This window comes from Suncus etruscus, chromosome 13, assembly GCF_024139225.1.
Source record: "Suncus etruscus isolate mSunEtr1 chromosome 13, mSunEtr1.pri.cur, whole genome shotgun sequence".
Lineage (NCBI taxonomy): Eukaryota > Metazoa > Chordata > Mammalia > Eulipotyphla > Soricidae > Suncus > Suncus etruscus.
Window position 1 is genome coordinate 95,561,303 of NC_064860.1, and position 18,582 is coordinate 95,579,884.

The 18,582-nt window shown below is 53.7% G+C and overlaps 1 protein-coding gene across 2 annotated transcripts; it reads left to right on the top strand.

Annotated features, from left to right (window-relative positions):
- Nucleotides 1–1,604: 1,604 nt before the first annotated feature.
- ETS2 (ETS proto-oncogene 2, transcription factor) lies at nucleotides 1,605–18,223 on the top strand. Of its 2 annotated transcripts, none has more exons than XM_049785394.1 (10): nucleotides 1,605–1,775; nucleotides 6,748–6,819; nucleotides 10,243–10,354; nucleotides 11,799–11,918; nucleotides 12,093–12,293; nucleotides 13,012–13,105; nucleotides 13,864–14,078; nucleotides 14,869–15,159; nucleotides 16,921–17,039; nucleotides 17,865–18,223. In XM_049785394.1, exons 2-10 carry the CDS (start codon nucleotides 6,748–6,750, stop codon nucleotides 18,078–18,080), a joined length of 1,440 nt encoding a protein of 479 aa, XP_049641351.1. In that variant the 5' UTR covers nucleotides 1,605–1,775; the 3' UTR covers nucleotides 18,081–18,223. The 2 variants fall into 2 exon arrangements, with proteins under 2 accessions (XP_049641351.1, XP_049641352.1); XM_049785395.1 differs by having other exon boundaries at nucleotides 13,012–13,095; nucleotides 13,857–14,078.
- Nucleotides 18,224–18,582: the final 359 nt, after the last annotated feature.

Sequence of the window (18,582 nt, forward strand, 5' to 3'; positions counted from 1 at the left end):
GAGAATTGCAAAAGCAGATGTCCTCTGGTCTGTCAGTGAGAATGGGACGTTTTCAGGCAGAGATGGATGGTTTGGTTTGGTTTTGGAGGGGAGCACTCCCCAGAGTGCTCAGGGATGACTCTCCAAATGCTCAGGGTGCAAAGGGATTGAGCCCAGATCTCCCACACGCAAAAACAGTTACTCTGAGCGCGGTCAAAGGCTGGGAACACAAGAGTTTTGATCTTGGGAATGAAGTCAGGAACTTGTGTTTTTTGATGGCCGGTTTCTCTTTCCTTTTGGGCCTCTGCACTCAGAAATCACTCCAGGTGGTGCTCAGGGGACTATGGGGGATGCCGGATATTGGGATATTGAACCCAGGTCTGCTGCCTACAACGCTGAGCTCTCCCTGCTGTACTATGGCTTGTGCCCAACAGTGCCCAAGTTTCTCTTGATTCTGTTTGGAGACGTGACCCCAGGAAGAGAAGGGTCAGAGCTGAACTTTATGGGGTATCAGCCACACAAGAGCCACAACCTTCGCAGCCCAGCCTCTGGGGACACCCCCTTCCCGAGGGCCTTTCCCTCTTGAGGGAACCAAAAGGCAAAATCGACCCAGAGGGAGACCTGGGGACGTGTTTCCTCGAGGCCACCAGCTCTGTCCCCGGCCTGGAGGACTCGCTGGGGCGCACCAGGGTGGAGTCCTCGGGGTCCCAGGGACCGCGGCGCGGGAGGAGGGTCAGGGTCCGCTGCTCCCCGCCCTCTCCATCTCCCCCGCACCCCTCTAACTCTTCCCTGGGCATCTCCGCACCCAGCATCCCTCTAGATTGCCCTGGTCCCACCCCTCCAGCTCGCCCCTCTCCAAACCCTGAACCCTTCAGGCAACTCTCCCTCCTCCCCTCGCCCCTCTCCAACCCTCGCTCCTCCCAGCACCCTGCACCCTTCAGGCCTCCTCTCGCCCCTCTCCAAATCCCGCGCCCTCCCCAGCTCTCCTTCCTCTTCCTCCTCCTCCCTTCTCACCCCTCCCCGCATCCCCGCACGCCCTTTCCTCCTCCCCTCGCCCCTCTCCAACCCCCCACCCTTCCCAAAGCGCCTCCCTCCTCCCCTCTCGCCCCTTCCTCACCCCCGCACCCTTCTCTCCTCCCCTCGCCCCTCTCCAAGCCTCGCACCCTTCCCTGCGCTACGAAGTCCTCCCCCTCTCGCCCCTCCCCAGCGCCCCTACCTCTCGCTCCTCCTCCTCCTCCCCGCTGGTCCTCCTTGCACCCCGCACCCCTTCTTTCCCCTCTTGCCCCTCTCCAAACCCCGCACCTCTCCAGGCAACCCTCCCTCCGGTCCTCACCCCTTTCCAAGCCTACCTCCTAAGTCCTCCCCCTCTCGCCCCTCTCCAAAACGCCGCACCCTCCCCAAGCGCTCCTCCAACGTCCCCCTCACTCCTCCCCTCTCCCCGCTCGCCCCTCTCCAAACCCCCAGCCCTCCCCAAAGCTCCGCCCTCCTCCCCTCGCCCCTCCCCGCTCCCCTCCCTCCTCTCCCGGCCTGGCCTCGCCTCTCCCCCGCCTCCCCCGCGCCTGAAGAGCGCGCGCCCAGGGGCCCCGAGCTTTGACTTCCTCCGGCGGCGGCGCGAGCGCAGGCAGCGCGCGGACCTAGCAGCCCCGGAGACGCCCGACCCGGCTCGACCCGACCCGACCCGACCCGCTGCCCGATCGCCCACCTCGGCCTCCGGAGCCCCGACGAGCCCCCGGGCCCCGACACCCGCCGTCCCCGAACCAGCCGATCGCGCGCCGGGCCTGCCCCAACGCGGCGCGGTAAGAACCCGGGGCACCGGGCCGGGCCGAGCGCGCCCCGTCCCCATCCCCACCCAACGCCGGGTCCTCTCCCCCGGGGTCGTCCAGATCCACTTGGGGTGCGGGGAGGCCCTGGGAGCCCCCGAGCCCGGCGCTGGGCACCGCGGCCCTTCTCCAGATTTGGGGGAGCGCAAGGATGAGGACTGTCTCTCCATGGAGCGTCACCCCAGGATCCTTTATCCCGGGTGGGTGGCTCCGGGACGACCCCAGCCTCGGACGCCCCGAAGCGGGCTCCCAGCTGCCGACTTGGGCCGCTGCGGCCCTGCCCGGCCCGGGGGTCCCGGCGCCCCGCGGGGCGCGCAGCCTGGCTCGCCCCGTTGCGTTCCTACGTCTGGCTTTTGTTTTTGGAAGAGGAAACGCGGAGCCGCTGGGGTGGGGAGAGGAAATCCTGCCCTCGCCTTGCTCCGGGGGCCGAGTGATTGCGCCCAGGGGCCCAGAGGAACGCAGGGGGTCGGGGGTGTCCAAGGGGACCCTGGTGCGCCCTGGTGCGCGTGGTGGATTGCGTGGAACGCCGGGCCCGAGTGGTACATTTAGGGCTCCCTGCGCTTTCCACAATCTAGGAGGCCGAGGCATTCTCCCTCCTCCAAAAATAACCCCCCCCCCCCCCCAAAGCTAAAGACTTGGTCGTCCCAAGTGCAGGAACCCGATGCGTAAAAATCGAGCATCCCCGAGTTTTACGCGTGAACCCTCCGGCCCCATCTCCCTCCTCCTGCAAGGAGAGCCGGGCGGAAATATAGGACTGTGGGGTGTGCCAGGCCGCCTTATTTTGCTCCCCCGCAAAAAAACAAAAACAAAAACCAAAAACAAACAAAAAGAAAAACAAAAAAACATTGTAGGGAGCGGGTTTGGGGAATTGCATTTCCCCCTTTTATTTATTTTGGAAACGCGAGACTTACTTCTCTTTGGCTCTGTATTCAATATCAAGGCTGCCTAAAAATAGTGGCTGACGTGGCCTTTATTTAGAAAGTAAAGGAGCGAGCTGGCCCCTTTGGAGATACGGGGGTAATTTATTTTAATTCGGCAGTAAGAGATAATCTTGGGTTGGTGGCGCACTGAGGCTGCTGCAGCGCAGGCCTACGCCACCCCACTTCCCTCCCCCTCAATCAGGGAGATAAATCTCCGAGTAAGGTTTATGAAAATTCTGAGTAATGTCACCGAGCCGCATGCAGCAGCACCCCTCCACCCCGCAGGGAGATCTTCAAACACACCTTGTGAGATTAGTCATTCAGCCCTGTTCAACTTTCAAAGGAAAAGGAGGGTGGGGGCAAAAAAAAAAAAAAAAAAAAGGCCAAATCCCACTTTAGAAGGGCCTTTGGGGTTTGTTTTGGTTTGGGGTTTGGTTTTGTTGTTTTAACTTTTTGTTGTTGTTAGGTTTGCCTAGAGGACAAACCTGGGTGATTTCTTTGGGAGCCTTGTTGGACAAGTTTTCCTGGGTTTAAGGTTTTTAACCTATCTTCTCCCTTCCCAGTCCGCTGGGTTTCTTTTTTTTTTTTGTTTTGTTTTGGGGGATGGCTGGGAATGAAGAACAGAGTCCAAAGCACCTACATCTGATAGTGATTTGTGCGAGGAACTTGGGTCTGGCCTCGCCACCTTCACAAGCGCTGTGGAGTAAGTGCTAAGCAGTTGGAGCTGGATTATTTTGTGTGTGTCTGCCTTGAAACCAAGAGAAGGGAAGGTGGGGGCCTGGATATTCGGGGGCTTGTCCACCACTCAGGAAAAGCCGGACACAAAAGAATTCCCTTCCTAAGCACCTTGGCTGGCTGCCTTTTCTGCGAGTTGCACACAAAGCAAATCCGAAGCAGGAGAGAAGCAGTTTGTCCGGGCCTTGTCCTGACTGCTATGGATCTGAAGAAAACTTCCGCACGTTAGGGCTGAAGTCAGGACACTCAAACGGACCCCAGGCCTGTGACAGGGAATCTGGGAACCAGCAAGAGTAACCGTGCCAATTATTTGGGGGCGGGGGAGGGGGGGGCGTCTTGTGTAGGCTGGTAGGAGGACCGAATCCATCCACAAAGCCATGGAACGAAATAAGCCACATTCACCACTGTGCTGCATGTTTGGCGTTTTGGTTCTCAGAGGTGGCCCTGCCATGGTCCTGGGCCCAGCTGGTTGGATCTGCCCTTCATCCCAGCACACCTGGTGGCGGAGATGTTGGGGGCGATGGCTCAGCAGCTGTTTGGGGGGTAGGCAAAAGATAGATTGTTGTTGTTATTGTTGTTTGGTTTTGGGGCCATACCTGGCAGCACTCAAAATCCCTCCTCGCAGGCTCAGGGGACCATATGGGATGCCCGGCATCGAACCCAGGTCTGTTCCGGGCTTGCCATGTGCAAGGCAAATGCCCTACCGCTGTGTTATTGCTCTGGCCCAAAAGATGGATTTTTAAGGGATTGTCTGGTGATTCCCATAGTGAGTCTTGGACGCTGGACATTGCTGGTTCTTGCGGATGGCTTGAGTCCAGGGAGGGGTGATTCTGCATCCCTGTGGCCTTGCCCATCATTTACCCCCGGGACCCTTTTCCCCCTGACTCTCACCTGTTTGTATGCTCTCCTCTATCCCAGGTCTGGTTCCTCCCAACCTGTAATGCTGATAGAAAAGAGGAAAGAGCAAATGCACAGGCCCCAATAAGACAGTTATGGGGGACATGACGCTTTGCCACCTCCAGTAAATGCCCGTCCCCATCACAAAGGCACCACATTTTTAAATTCCTCAAGTTCCTGAGAGTCCTGTGACCTTTAAGCGGGCCCGGAACATCCCCAGGGGGAGATCACAGGGTGGACTGTAGGAGGGAACCCCAAAATAAAGCTGTCTTAGAGGCCTTCAGATGCTGTGGCCATTTGCATTAACTCACATTGTTTGAAAATGAGCCTGAGTGATAGTGTGTGGGGTTTTCATTTTTATGGTTTGTGTTTGGGAGATTGGGAATTGGTTTTGGGGAGCATAACTATTGGTGTCATTCAGGGCACTTCCATATCAGTGCTTGGAGAGGGGGTCACCCCAAAAGGCGTTGTGGGGAGACCTCGTGGTGAGGAGTCCAACCCAGACCTCCCAGTGCAAAGCATGTGGTTGGCCTGTTAAGTTAGGTCTCCTATGTTGTTTACCAAGGCTTTTTTTCCCCTCTAATGCTGGCAGCTCTATCGAGGTTTGCTTCTTGTTTAGCAGTAGATCCTTCATCCCAACACAGCGATATTTGGGGACCCCAAGTTGGCCCATTTAGCATCATCCAAAATACATAAGGGTCCCTGCAGAGAGCCGGCTTTCCTGTGCTTCCAGCAGGACCTCACCTCTGGGTGCCCAAGCCAGGGGATCAGCATTTGTGGCCCTGGTGGGTGCCCCAGGCCTGCTCTGAGCCCAGGTCTGATCTCAGATCAACTCTCCAGAAGTAGGAGGCAGGGGCCAGAGTCAAAGCACAGTGTGGAGGGCATTCGCCTTGCAAGTGGCCAACTTGGGTTTGACCTCCTACCTCCCATAGGGTTCCCCTCCCAGTCTGCCAGGAGTGATTTCTGAGCGCAGAGCCAGGAGTAACCCTTTTTTGTTTGTTTGTTGTTTTTTTGTTTTTTGGGCCACACTCAGTGTTGCTCAGGGGTTACTCCTGGCTGTCTGCTCAGAAATAGCTCCTGGCAGGCACGGGGGACCATATGGGACACCGGGATTCGAACCAACCACTTTTGGTCCTGGATCGGCTGCTTGCAAGGCAAACGCCTCTGTGCTATCTCTCCGGGCCCCAGGAGTAACCCTTGAACACTTCGGACTGTGGCCCCCAAACCAAGACCAAACGAAGCCAAAAAAACGTAGCTGCAGGCTGAATGATTGCCAACACCCCCATATATGATCTGGGGCTCTGCTGATGGATGGCATAGGTCAAGGTCACAAGTCCCCGCCTCTTTCAGCTTCCCTGCTTGCAGGGCTCAGAAGTCCCGCCTCCTTCAGCCTTCTGGAACCCAGTGTGGGAGCTCCCAGGTACAGGATACTGTCGCCCCAGTCTGTAGTACTCTGAGTCTCCCTTGGCAGTGTTCTTTTTCCCTTTTCTTCGTGGGAGTTAGCGGAGGTGGGGACCCCCCAGCCTGCTCTCTCCTCCTCCTGGCAGTTCTCAGCATGCTCCATGAAATTGCATTATTATTTAATAACTTAAATAGCCCTTGGTGAGGTGTCACAATAGCGCTACTGATTGGCTTTCAGCTAGTCCTTACCTGTGACCTTAGACTTAAAAATGTATTACAAAGCACTGTTGGGAGGACACTTACCTTGCATGTTGTCAACCTGGGTTCCATCCCCAGCCATCCCATAGGGTTCTCCAACCACTGCCAGGTGGGATCCCTGAGTACAAAGCCAGGAGTAAGCCCTGAGCATCACTGGATATGGGGCCCCCCAAATGTTTTTGTGCCACACCTGGTGACGCTCAGGGGTTACTCTTGGTTATGCATTCAGAAATCACTCCTGGCTTGGGGGACCATATGGGATGCCTGGGATCGAACCCAGGCCCATTCTGAGTCAGCCGTGTGCAAGACAAACACCCGGCTGCTGTGCTCTCGTGTTGGTCCCCCCAAAATACTATATTTAGAGGTCTACAGATGGCCCAAAGAAATGAAGCATGTTCCCTCTCTTCTTATCTCCCAGCACAACGGGGTCTGTGTAGCATAGCCAGCCAGGGCCCTTCACCCCACTTTCAGGCCCGACCTGGAAGCTTAAGCCCTCAGTCCGGGCCCCCTGATCTCCACTTAGGAGTCCTCCACTTTACCATATCAGAGTCATGGGAGAGAGGGGAGAGCACTTGCCTTGCCTGTATCCAACCTGGGTCCCATCCCTGCATCCCACATGGTCCTCTGAGCTCACCTGGAGGGATCCCCGAGCATCTCTGGGCGTGGCCCCAAAACAAAACAACAAAACTCCTCGATGCCTCTTTGACTTAAGCTTGCTTTTTATTTTTTTCTTTAAGATGAATGATTTTGGACTCAAGAACATGGACCAGGTCGCTCCTGTGGCCAACGGTTACCGGGGCCCCCTCAAGGTAAGTGAGCATTACCATTGCTATTCTCAATAGAATTCTCAATAGAACAGAGTTGAGAGAGAGAGAGAGAGAAAACACAAGCTGCAATTATCAATAGAACAGAGCTGCAGTGTTGGTTCTGGAGACCCAGTCATCTTTTGTAGCAGATGGAGAGATTTTGCACAGACAGATAGACAGGGCCTACTGGGCATAAAACCACCTGCCGGCTGATCACAAACCGAAAAAAATAAGCATTCAAAGACTAGGGCAGATGGAGGGATGGAATTACATTTTTTTGCTCGGGAGCCTGACCGACTCCATCTTTGTGTCTTTGGGGGAACAGTCACGGCTGTACCAGCTGATCATTTCCCAATTTCCTTCTCCAAGATGGGGTGCTGAGATTTGATTGTTTTATAGCCTTTGTGTGGCAGACATGTTTCAGAAGTAGCGATTTTTGAGATTGGCCTCCTGGGCTCTGCTGTTGACTATATTTGGGGCCATGGAGGTCCAGATGCCAAAATGTGCCCTTTTTTCTCCCCATTTTGTGTGTCTTGCTTGCTGAAGTTGTCTGATGGGGCTGAGAAAGGCTGGCGTTTGTTTCTAGAAGCCAAGGTGGGTGGCCCGGCCTCTGGTGGGTGAGTTCTCTTCCTTTGATTTGGTTCCAGTGGCAGAAATAAGGTCTGAGACCAAAGCCCTGGAGCGGAGGAACCTTCTCCATTTACAGAAGGAAAAAAAACGGGCTTATGGAAATACACAAGCCCTTCTTTTGACTGGAGCCAGTTTTCAGGAAAATGGTGCCACTTTTTTTTTTCCTTCAGGAAAGATGCCACAATCCGGAAAGGCATTTCTTAAATCACCACCTAAGCAAGGCTAGTGGGAATTAAAAAAAAAAAAAATCTTTGTGGAGAGTTCTTTAACCAGAAAGAAAACTGTAAAGGAAAGAATTTGCCTTGTTGGGGCCGGAGTGATAGTACAGAGGGGAGGGTGCTTGCCTTGCACACAGTCCACCCAGGTTTGATCCCCGGCATCACATTGGGACTACCAGGAGTAATTCCTGAGTACAGAGCCAGGAGTAAGCCCTGAGCACGGCTGGTTGTGTGTCCCGTCCCCCCTCATTCCCCCCCCCAAATAAAAGAAAATGAAAAGAATCAGTCCTGCTTGAAAACATCTTCCAAATGGAGATTCTGTGTTGTTTTAGGGGATCCTTGCTCCTTCTTCGTCCTAGAATTCACGTGCTTGTCTATACCACATCACCTCCCGTGGCTTTGGCCAATCGGTGCTCTCAAGGGTTCAGGGCTGACCTCCAAACTCGCCTCCCTGAATGATGCAAGATGCCATTCATTGTTCTGCTTTTCTAAGAAGGCACCCCCCGATTTTATTTGTAAATGTGTGACACATGCCTTGATTGGTGACTCAGGCGATGGGTCATGAAGTGACACATCACTCGGGCTTTCCAGCTTATGTTGGGACACTTGAACTTCACGTTTTTTGTTGTGTGTGTGTGTGGTTTTTTTTTCTCCAGCGGGTTGGGCAAGGATGAATCAAGACATTATCTATTACTTAATCGGATTCTTCCATTAAAGGCTGTTTCTTTCACGAATGTCCAGTGGGCCTGTTAGGCAATGCCGGTTCTTTCCCCCTCTGTCTCTTTCCCCTAAAGGGTGGATATTGGCCTTGAAACCTGTTTCTTGTGGAAATGCCTTGCTCCTCGAGAGCTCATGTGAGGGAGGGGCCTCTGCTTTTGATCGCTTTGGCGTTGTTTTTTGGACTTGTTGGTTTGGTTTGGGGGCCACACCCCATGGTGCTCAGGGCTCTGCACTCAGGGATCACCCTTGGCAGGGGTCTCAGACATGGGGCTGGGGATTGAACCTAGGCCACTGTTATCTGCTGTTCTACCTCTCTAGCCTGATCTGTGAAAGACATTTTTCTTTCTTTCTTTCTTTTTTGTTTGCTTTTTGGGCCACGCTCTGTGCTATTCAGGAGTTACTCCTGGCTCTGCACTCAGAAATCGATCACTCCTGGCTCAGGGGACCATATGGGATGCTGGGGATCAAACTGAGGTCTGTCCTGAATAGGCATTTTTTAAGTCAAGATTAAATCTTAAAGAATTTTTTTCTAAGTAGAACCAAAAGCGAAGGCTGCTGCCCGGCTTTCCTTTGGCTACAGGAAGGATTGAGCAAGAAAAGCATCGAGTTTCAGTTTCAGGTGTTTCGTAGTAAACAGCTCCAGATAAACACACCCAGGGTTGGGGAACAGTGTGGTGCCCTCGGTTTGATCCCAGGGGTGTGGGTATGTGTGGGTGGGTGGGTGGGTGTATATGTAGCTATAGATGATACATTTAATCCAAAATAAATGCTTCCACACAGCATTCATTCCTCATTGCTGCCATGAGGCCAACAGCTTTGCTGAGGGTTCTATTTTTTTGTACCTGACACTCCCTTCTTCTCTCCCTGTTTTTAGCTTAAGGATGTACTGACACCCTGAGCTCTGAAAATTCCTTAGAATTTTCCTGAGCTTCTGTGCTGTAGAGTTGTATGTTCTGTATAATTGCTGCTGAAATGACTGTGGCCTGTAGATAAATGCCCAGGGATTTTAGTTACTGGTGAACTGTACCCATATTTTTATTTTATTTATTTATTTTGGTTTTTGGGTCACACCTGGCAGTACTCAGAGGCTACTCCTGGCTCTGCATTCAGAAATCACTCCTGGCAGCTCGGGGGACCATATGGGATGCTGGGGATTGAAAACCACCGTCCGTCCTGGGTTGGCTGTGTGCAAGACAAACGCCCTACCACTGTGCTATCTCTCCAGCCCCTTATTTTGATTTTTTTTTAAATTGGCCCTTTAAACTTTTTCCACTGTGATCTCTTTATTTGGCCAAAAAAAAAAAAAAAAATAGTACAGCCAGAAATACTTCAAAAAATTCCCAATTCTAGGGCTAGAGGCATAGCACAGCGGGGAGGGCATTTGTGTTGCCTACCCAGGTTTGGTCCCCGGCACCCCTTACCCCCCAAACCTGTCAGGAGTAATTCGAGAACAGAGCCAGTAGTAAGTAACCCCTGAGTTTCGCCTGATGTGGCCCAGAAACCAAATGAGCAAGTAAGTAAATAAAGCTGAGGTTTAAATGCTGTAGGTGAATTGTAAGCATCACATCCATGTGTCTCTGCATTGGTACTTCATCAGGAAAGGGGTCTGCTTAGGAATGGGAGGGTTTTATTTCAGTTATTTGTGTGCGTGGGGGTCAGTCACACCTAGTACTTCTCAGGGCTTGTGGGGACCGTGTGATGTTGGGGATGGAACCCGGGTCGGGCATGCACAAGGCAAGCAGTTTAATTTAATGTCCTGCCCATCCCTCACTCTCTTTCAATGGGGCCAATTCCAAATGGGGTGAGGGGAACCCACCAGGCCAGCAGGATGCTCACAGCCCTTCCTTTCTGCCCACAGCGCCAGCCCGCCTTCGACACCTATGATGGGTCTTTGTTCGCACTTTACCCTTCCTCGAGTGAGGAGCAAGCTCTGCAGGAAGTTCCCACCGGCCTCGACGCCATTTCTCACGGTAAGGCGCTCAGTTTGGGCCACCGGGCAGCCGGGTCCTGCCAGCTGCTGTCTCGGGTCCAGGGGTACAGACAGACCTGTCTGCAGAGTCTAGTTTTAGCCATGAAGGCACTGAAAAGTTCGGCCTGCCCTGTGTTGGGAGGCTGCAGGGACCACCCCCCTACCCCCAAGATTTCTCTTGGGGTGTTTGCAGCCAGACCTCCTCTTTAGATCCCTTGCAAAGAGGATCAGCCATAAACTACACCCCAGCTTGGGGCTGGAATGATAGCACAGCAGTAGGGCGTTTACCTTGCATGTGGCCAACACAGGACGGACCCCAGTTCAATCCCTAGCATCCCATATGGTCCCCTGAGCCTGCCAGGTATGACCTCAAAACCAAAAAAAAATGTGACAGTTTTTAAATCTTTGGGGGGTTATGTGTGGGAAGGAGAGTGGTTGTGTTGGGGTGTTTCTCACCAGTGGACAAGCCCCCCCCCACCCCCCCGGCCTCAGTGCCCTGTACTTGAGTTATTCCTGGCTCTGTTCACTCCTGGCAGTGCTCAGAGGACCGTGTGGTATGGGATGCTGGGAACAGAACTTGGGTCTGTTGCAAGCAAGGCAGGTGCCCTCCCCTTCCCTGCTTGTGCCATCATTCTGGTCTGCCATTCCTTTGTTGCTTGGTGGGCATGTCAGGTCCTGACTTCCTATGATGCTTCGAGCCTTCTGAACCCCGAATTCCCGATACTGGATAGAAATTTTACCAGGTGTCACCGCTTTTGCAAAATCAACTCAGACTCTATTGAGGTGAATTCACCCCAGCATTCCTAGGCCATACCTGATCATTTTCTTGTTTTACAAAGAAAAGTGGGTTTCTAGGTGTTTTTATGATTATTTTTTTTCTTTCTGAATGCTTGTAAGAGCTCAGTTGTTTACTCAGGGCCAAGAGATAGTTGAATGGGTTGCTCATTTCTTTGCCTTGCCACGTGTCTGGCCTGGGTTTGATCCCCGACATCCCGTCCCATAGAGTCCCCTGAGCTCTTTCAGGAGCAATTCCTCCGCATGCAGAGCCAGGAGTAATCCCTGAGCATCACCAGATGTGACATAAATAAATAAACAAGGGGCTGGAGAGATAGCATAGCGGTAGGGCATTTGCTTTGCATGCCGTTGACCCAGGAGGAACCTGGTTTGATTCCCAGCATCCCATATGGCTCCCCAGCCTGCCAGGGGTGATTTCTGAGTGCAGAGCCAGGAGTAACTTCTGAGCATTGCTGGGTGTGGCCCAATAACCAATCAGTCAATCAATCAATCAATAAAGTTAAAAAAAATAAATAGAAATTAAATTGAACAAAGCAACAACAATAACAGCAAAATAAAACCCCAAGAATTGTTTTCTCCTGAAGCCAAACACTCTCTGTGCATAGTGGCTGTGGACAGCTCTGACTGGGGGGGTGTCATTCTCTTTGCAGACGGTTCCAGCTGTGAGTTGCCCCTCCTCACGCCATGCAGCAAGGCAGTGATGAGCCAGGCCCTGAAGGCCACGTTCAGCGGCTTCCACAAGGAGCGACGCCGGCTGGGCATTCCCAAAAGTGAGTCCAGCTCTGCTGTCAGGAGCCGGGGACCAGGGACCGGGGCCGGACTAGTGGCATCGGCCCCCACTGATTCAGTGCAGCCCTGCCTTTGCTCACAGGGTATGGGGAGAGAAAGCCCCTCTTGCTCCTCCTAAACCTCTTTCCCTCCTCCCTTCTCCCTCTGGCCTCCAGATCCCTGGCTGTGGACCGAGCAGAACGTGTGCCAGTGGCTGCTCTGGGCCTCCAGCGAGTTCAGCCTGGTCAACCTCGACGTGCATCGTCTGGGCATGAGTGGCCACACGCTGTGCGGCCTGGGCAAGGAGCGCTTTTTGGAGCTGGCACCCGACTTCGTGGGGGACATTCTGTGGGAGCACTTAGAGCAGATGATCAAAGGTACTGGGCGGCCAGGGAGTGAGTCAGGCGAGGCTACGAGGGAGGAAGGAGGGAAGTGTTTGGTGCGGAGTAGAGGCTGGGGGTACAGAGTGACTGCTGGGTATTTAATACGAAGTCTTGGGGGGTATTAGATGTTGGGAACTGTGGTGTGATATGGGGTGTTTGGTGTCAGGACTGTCTTGGGGGATGTTCGGTGTCAGGACTGTCTATTGGGGTGATGTGAGGTGTTTGATATTGGGGACTGTCTTGGGTGTGTTTGGTGTCGGGGACTGTCCATTGAGGTGATGTGAGGTGTTTAATGTCAGGTGTGAGTTTAGTGAGGGGCAGGCTTGGTCTGTGACGTTTGTTGCTCTATGAGAGCTGTCTTTGGGGGATTCTGATTGTGGGGTGTGTTATGGAGATGTTGAGGCTGTGGGTGAAGTGGAGGCGTGTCTCCTGAGGTATGTGAGGGTAGATGGGTGTGGGTGTGTGTTATGTATTTGATTTGTGGGGGTGTTTGTTCTGTGGGAACAATGTGGGAGTCTGTGTAGCTTGGGGGCTATGTAGGAGTGTTGGGTGTGTATCTGTGTGTGCTGTTGGTGTGTGTGAGTCCAGCATGTAGCCCCTCCCCTGCTGGCTCTCACCAGCCCCCGAGCCCCCTCGCACTTGTGTTACTCGGCTGAGGTCACTCAGGTCTGTGTTGTGACCACCTGCCTCCTCTCCTGTGTCCCATTTGCAGAAAACCAAGAAAAGACGGAGGATCCGTATGAAGAGAATTCCCACCTCAACTCCGTGCCTCATTGGATCAGCAACAATTCTTTGGGTGAGTGTCGGTTCTCCTGCCAAGAGCTTGGCTTTGAGGAGGCCCTTTCCATTAGCTCTGGGACTTTTCTGGGACACGGACTTGTGCCTTGTGGCTGGTCCACATTGAGCCTTAACAGGCTGCAGTGTCCACTCCAGACGAGGGCCTTTTACTTAGCAGGGACAGGGAACATCAGCCAGGGTCTGCTTGACCAATATGACAACTTCTTTCCCCTGGTTCTGAGTGTGGTGCATATGTCTTCCAGAATATTTCTCATTGCCAAAGGGCCATTTTCCATTTCTGCCTGGCCTGCCGTGGGTCTGGGCAGTACCGAGCCGAAGGAAGCCCACATCTGGGGGTGCATAGGAGCAAATTGGTTGAGTCACATCTGCACGTGATAGGGGGTACAGCCTTTGGAGGCAGAAGATGGGATGGAAACTGAATCTTAGAATTGAGGGTTTTTTTTTACCTCTGGCCACCAGCAAACACTAGGGCTGTCTGGCTGGGACCACCCAACTCTGGCTTTGTGTTGTGAAGAGACAAAATGCCACACCCTCATTGCCTTGCAAAGCTGGCCGGCATGAGTTTGGTTGCAGGGAATGTGGGTGGTGGGGTCTCTAACATTGGTCTCTGTAGCAAATGCGAAATAATGACCTGGATGTCTGTGTGTGTGTGCCTGGAGTGGACAGGTGGGGGTTCCCCCTCCAGGCTCCTTGCAGCATAGACTGGTAAATCTGGGGGTTCAACTCGGCCATACAGTCTTCCTTGTTTTATATCTGCAGGCTTCAGCTCAGAGCAGCCATCCTACTTGGTGCAACCCCAGACACAGGCATACCCCAAAGGCGCTGTCCTAGACAACCTGTGTGCGCCCAACGCGCTGGCCTCCGAGCCTGAGTATCCCATGTTTCCCAAATCCCGCCTCAGCACCGTCAGCGTCAGCTACTGCCCCGCCACCAGCCAAGACTTTGGTGCCGGCAACCTGGGCCTGCTCCCCGGAGGAGCTGGTAAGACATGGGAATGGGCTGGGGAGCCACTTGGTGGGCATGGGGGTTCAGGACACCTCCTGGGCTTGGGTTCAGGCTTGGGGTGCTCTGAGTGTTGAGGGAATATCCCCAATCCTGTTTTTCTGTTATTTCACCGGGGGGGGGGGGGGATGTTTGGGGGAAACCGTGCAGGAACGGGGCCCCCCTATTTTTATAGAAATGAGCCTATGCCTCATAATAAAAAAAAAAAGCAGGCTGGAGTGACAGCACAGCAGAGAGACCTGTTGTGTCACATACAGGAGACCCAGGTTCAATCCCTGGCATCCCATAGGATCCCTGGAGCCTGCCAGGAGTAATTTCTGAGCTCAGAGCCAGAAGTAACTCCTGAGCACAGCCAAAAAAAAAAAAAAAAAACACCAGCATATACATTCTATTATGTTATGTTATTTTTTGTTAATGTAAATTCATGTTAACTGATGGCCTCCTAGTATAGAGAGCAGTCGTTATTCGCACAGAAATCATTCCTGGCAGGCTCAGGGAATATATGGGATGCTGGGTATCCAACCCAGATTGACCGAATGTAAGGCAAACACTCTACCTACAGTGCTCTTCCTCCTGTCCCTGATTTCTAATGTGCCTTTGTCAAAGGGGTGGATGGGTGTGTCTTCATTTAAAGACACTCTGGAGCCTGCAAGCTGGGAGGGGTGCTTGGCTGGTATTGAGTGGGGAGGGGGGTGCTGCCAGCCCATACAGGTGAGCGAGCTGCTGCGTGGTCCAGAGGTGTCAGCATTGGTCTTGGTCCCCTTTTTAGGCAAGCCCCGGGAGCGCGAGCCAGTGGAGAGCAGTGGAGGTAGCGCTGGCAGTGCCAGTGGCGACAGCAGCTTTGAGAGCTCGGACTCGCTGCTGCAGTCCTGGAACAGCCAGTCGTCGCTGCTGGACGTCCAGCGGGTGCCCTCGTTCGAGAGCTTCGAAGACGACGCCGGCCAGTTGCTGTGCCTGGGCAAACCCACCATGTCCTTCAAGGATTATATCCAGGAGTGCAGCGACCCGGCTGAGCAGGGCAAACCAGTCATTCCTGCGGCCGTGCTAGCCGGCTTCACGGGTAAGGGCACGCGTTGGGGCAAAGATGCTTCTGGCATCCCGTGCTGCGGGGGTTGTGTGTCCGTGTGCGCGCATGTGGGCGTGTGTGTGGCACTCCTAGGCCCACGCACCCTGTCTGCCCCATTGTAAACAGACCAGCCTGGCGTGCCATGGACTGTCCCTAAACACAGAGAGTGCACTGTTCCCTGCCTGGCCAGGGCTTTGGTGGTTCAGGGAAGGAGCAGAGGGGAGGACCAGCCTGCCCCAGGAGTTTCAAAGTATGTCAACTGGCCTAGGAGGGGAGGCGACAGAGCCTCAACACGGGCAGTTTACCTTTGCCTATTCTAAAAATTTATCTTTATAGAATGGAAAGATCTGGGTGGGTTCTTCTAGACCCAGGACAGATATTCAGAGTGTTTTTAGAGTCTCGTATTTCTGATAGCTTGGACAAAAAAAAATTGAAAACAATCAGATTAATTTTCGTAGGTTCTCTCCCTCCCACCCTGCAGTTTGGTATGTGTTCAGTTTTAGTTGCATATTTTTGCCATATGAAGACAAGAAGGAGTGTGAAGGGGAGGGGGGAAAGATTCCTTAGGGGGAAAAAATATCTAGGAGGTGTGGACCTGACCACACTGTGGCCAAATCAAACCAGGCTTTGTGCGTGTGTGGAGCTGGTGAAAATTTGGGGTTTCTGGGGCCCGGAGAGATAGCACAGCGGCGTTTGCCTTGCAAGCAGCTGATCCAGGACCAGAGGTGGTTGGTTCGAATTCCGGTGTCCCATATGGTCCCCCGTGCCTGCCAGGAGCTATTTCTGAGCAGATAGCCCGGAGTAACCCCTGAGCACCGCTGGGTGTGGCCCAAAAACCAAAAAAAAAAAAGAAAAAAAGAAAAAGAAAATTTGGCGTTTCCATATGAGAGTTGTTGGTCCTTGTTCATCAGTTACTACCCGCTACTGACAACCCTATGGTCAGGAACTCTTGCCTGCTTTCTCTAGGCCCATGTTACTGATGAAGAAGCCAACTCAGGTAGCAGCGAGATTTTTGGGGAGTACTCCAGTTCTGCTTGGTTTGAGAGTGTTGTTACAGAAGTAAAGAGGGGGGACTCCAGACCCCAAGTTTCTACCGTCCCAATCTTTAAAGTTCCAAGAGCTGTTAAGGTCAGGAAAAGGCAGATGAGAGCCCTTTGCAGAGCTTGCGTGCCTGTGTGTATGTGTGTGATGGGCTCAGAGTCCAACCCATTTGTGAAGCTGGGAGAGGAACGGCGGGAAGGAACCCCAATGGAAGTCTTATTCAAAACTGCAGGAGACCCACCCCCTCGACACCCCACTCCCGCTGGACATTTCTAGAAATAGACCTTACTAGTCTTTCCAGGCTGGAATAATGGCACAAGATGAAGGTTTTGGGTTCCAGGAGTGGGCGGACCTGTTTGCTTGGTGCAGTGCTGCCAAACCCAGCAATCAAGAGCCTCAGTCACTCACCCCTTTTTCCAGGAGCTGGAGGCTCTTGAGAGCTCTAGCCTCGCCCTGTGAAAGCATGTGGTCCCGCCTCCAGTCCCATCCCTGACTCCATGTGCCTCCAAAGGCCCCTTGGTTATATGGCTCCGCCCCAGGCCATAGCTGACTTGACTCCTTGTGGCTCCACCCCTGGCTCCTGTGGTCCCGCCCCTAGCTCCATGTGGCCCCGCCCAGCCTGTGCACCCCCTGGGTACCACATTCCATGACGCCAATGAGAACCTCATGGCCTGAGAGCCCACCATCAACATCTGTCTCCTCCATCTCCCGCAGGCAGTGGACCCATCCAGCTGTGGCAGTTCCTGCTGGAACTGCTCTCGGACAAGTCGTGCCAGTCTTTCATCAGCTGGACTGGAGACGGGTGGGAGTTCAAGCTGGCCGACCCCGACGAGGTACCCACTTGGGACAAGCTTTTCCCAGCATGGCTCTGGAGAGGGGGTTCTGCGGGCCTTCGGGTTATAGTCACCTAGTGATCTCTTTGCCAGAAGATGCTTTTCTCACAACATTGGGAGTGACCCTTAAGGGGCTGCAGGGACTCTTGGGTACAGATGTATGTGCTGAGCTCAGCACATAACCCATCCTCTGGGTGAGGTGTTTATATGGCATGAACAACATGCACATCTTCTGTTCCCTGGGCACAGAGATTGGCATGTAACACCAGGCGTGCCCTGCTTTGAGGCAGGAAAAAGGCTCTTCTGATTTGGGGGCATCCAGCCTCTCCAGCTCACACTGAGCTGGTCAGACAGCCACCCACCTGGCTTGGTGGAGCAGGCTTGGGCCCCTCAAAAACCACCTTCAGGCCTGGAGAGATAGCACCGCGGTGTTTGCTTTGCAAGCAGCCGATCCAGGACCAAAGGTGGTTGGTTCAAATCCCGGTGTCCCATATGGTCCCCCGTGCCTGCCAGGAGCTATTTCTGAGCATACAGCCAGGAGTAACCCCTGAGCACCGCCAGGTATGGCCCAAAAACCAAAAAAAAAAAAAAAAGAAAGAAAGAAAGAAAGAAAGAAAGAAAACCACCTTCAAGGTGCCCTACCTTTTTTGTGTGGAACCCTGAGAATCCTAGCAGGTGGGCTGTGAGTGAGGGGATCCCCACCTAAGAAACATCGGGTGGGAGAAAGCACAAACAGATCCATCTGTTGGGGCCTAGGGCGCACCACCTGGAGACGCCGTTGACCCCCAGACCAGATGGAACTGAGCCCTTCTGTCCCCCTCACAGGTGGCCCGCCGCTGGGGCCGGAGGAAAAACAAGCCCAAGATGAACTACGAGAAGCTGAGCCGAGGCCTGCGCTACTACTATGACAAGAATATCATCCACAAGACATCGGGGAAGCGCTACGTCTACCGCTTCGTGTGCGACCTGCAGAACCTTCTGGGCTTCACGCCCGAGGAGCTCCATGCCATCCTGGGCGTCCAGCCCGACACGGAGGACTGAGGGGCGCCTTGCTGCCCAGCCGCCCGGTCAACCTCTCCCAGGACCCTGCCAGGCCAGGCTCTTTGTTGGACACGCGGCCAGGAAGCGATGCCAGCAGCAGCTGGGGTGGCCTTAACTTCCTCCAGAACTTCGGCCTTGACCAGTGGAATTTTGTGTCCTTCGGGGGGTGGGAAAAACCCTCCTCCGGCTGCAGGAAGCAGCTGTGGTACCCCGGGACTGCCCAGGGCCCCTGGAAGAGTGTTGGCATGGCTTGCATCATCCTTGCGGTGGCTGCCGCCCTTTTCGCCTTGTGCAACCAGGAGTCACAGGAGGAAACGGATTCCGGGCGCGAGGGGGTTCGGGGTACAGAGAGACACTGCGGCTCTGCAACAGAGACACTGTTTCAGAGGTCTCTGCCTGTACATATACTTGTAATCGTTTCGGTGTTGGCCGAGTCCTAACCGTTCTATTTAACAGAAAGTTGTATATTGTAATTTAAAAGATAATTATAAAGCTGGGGGGT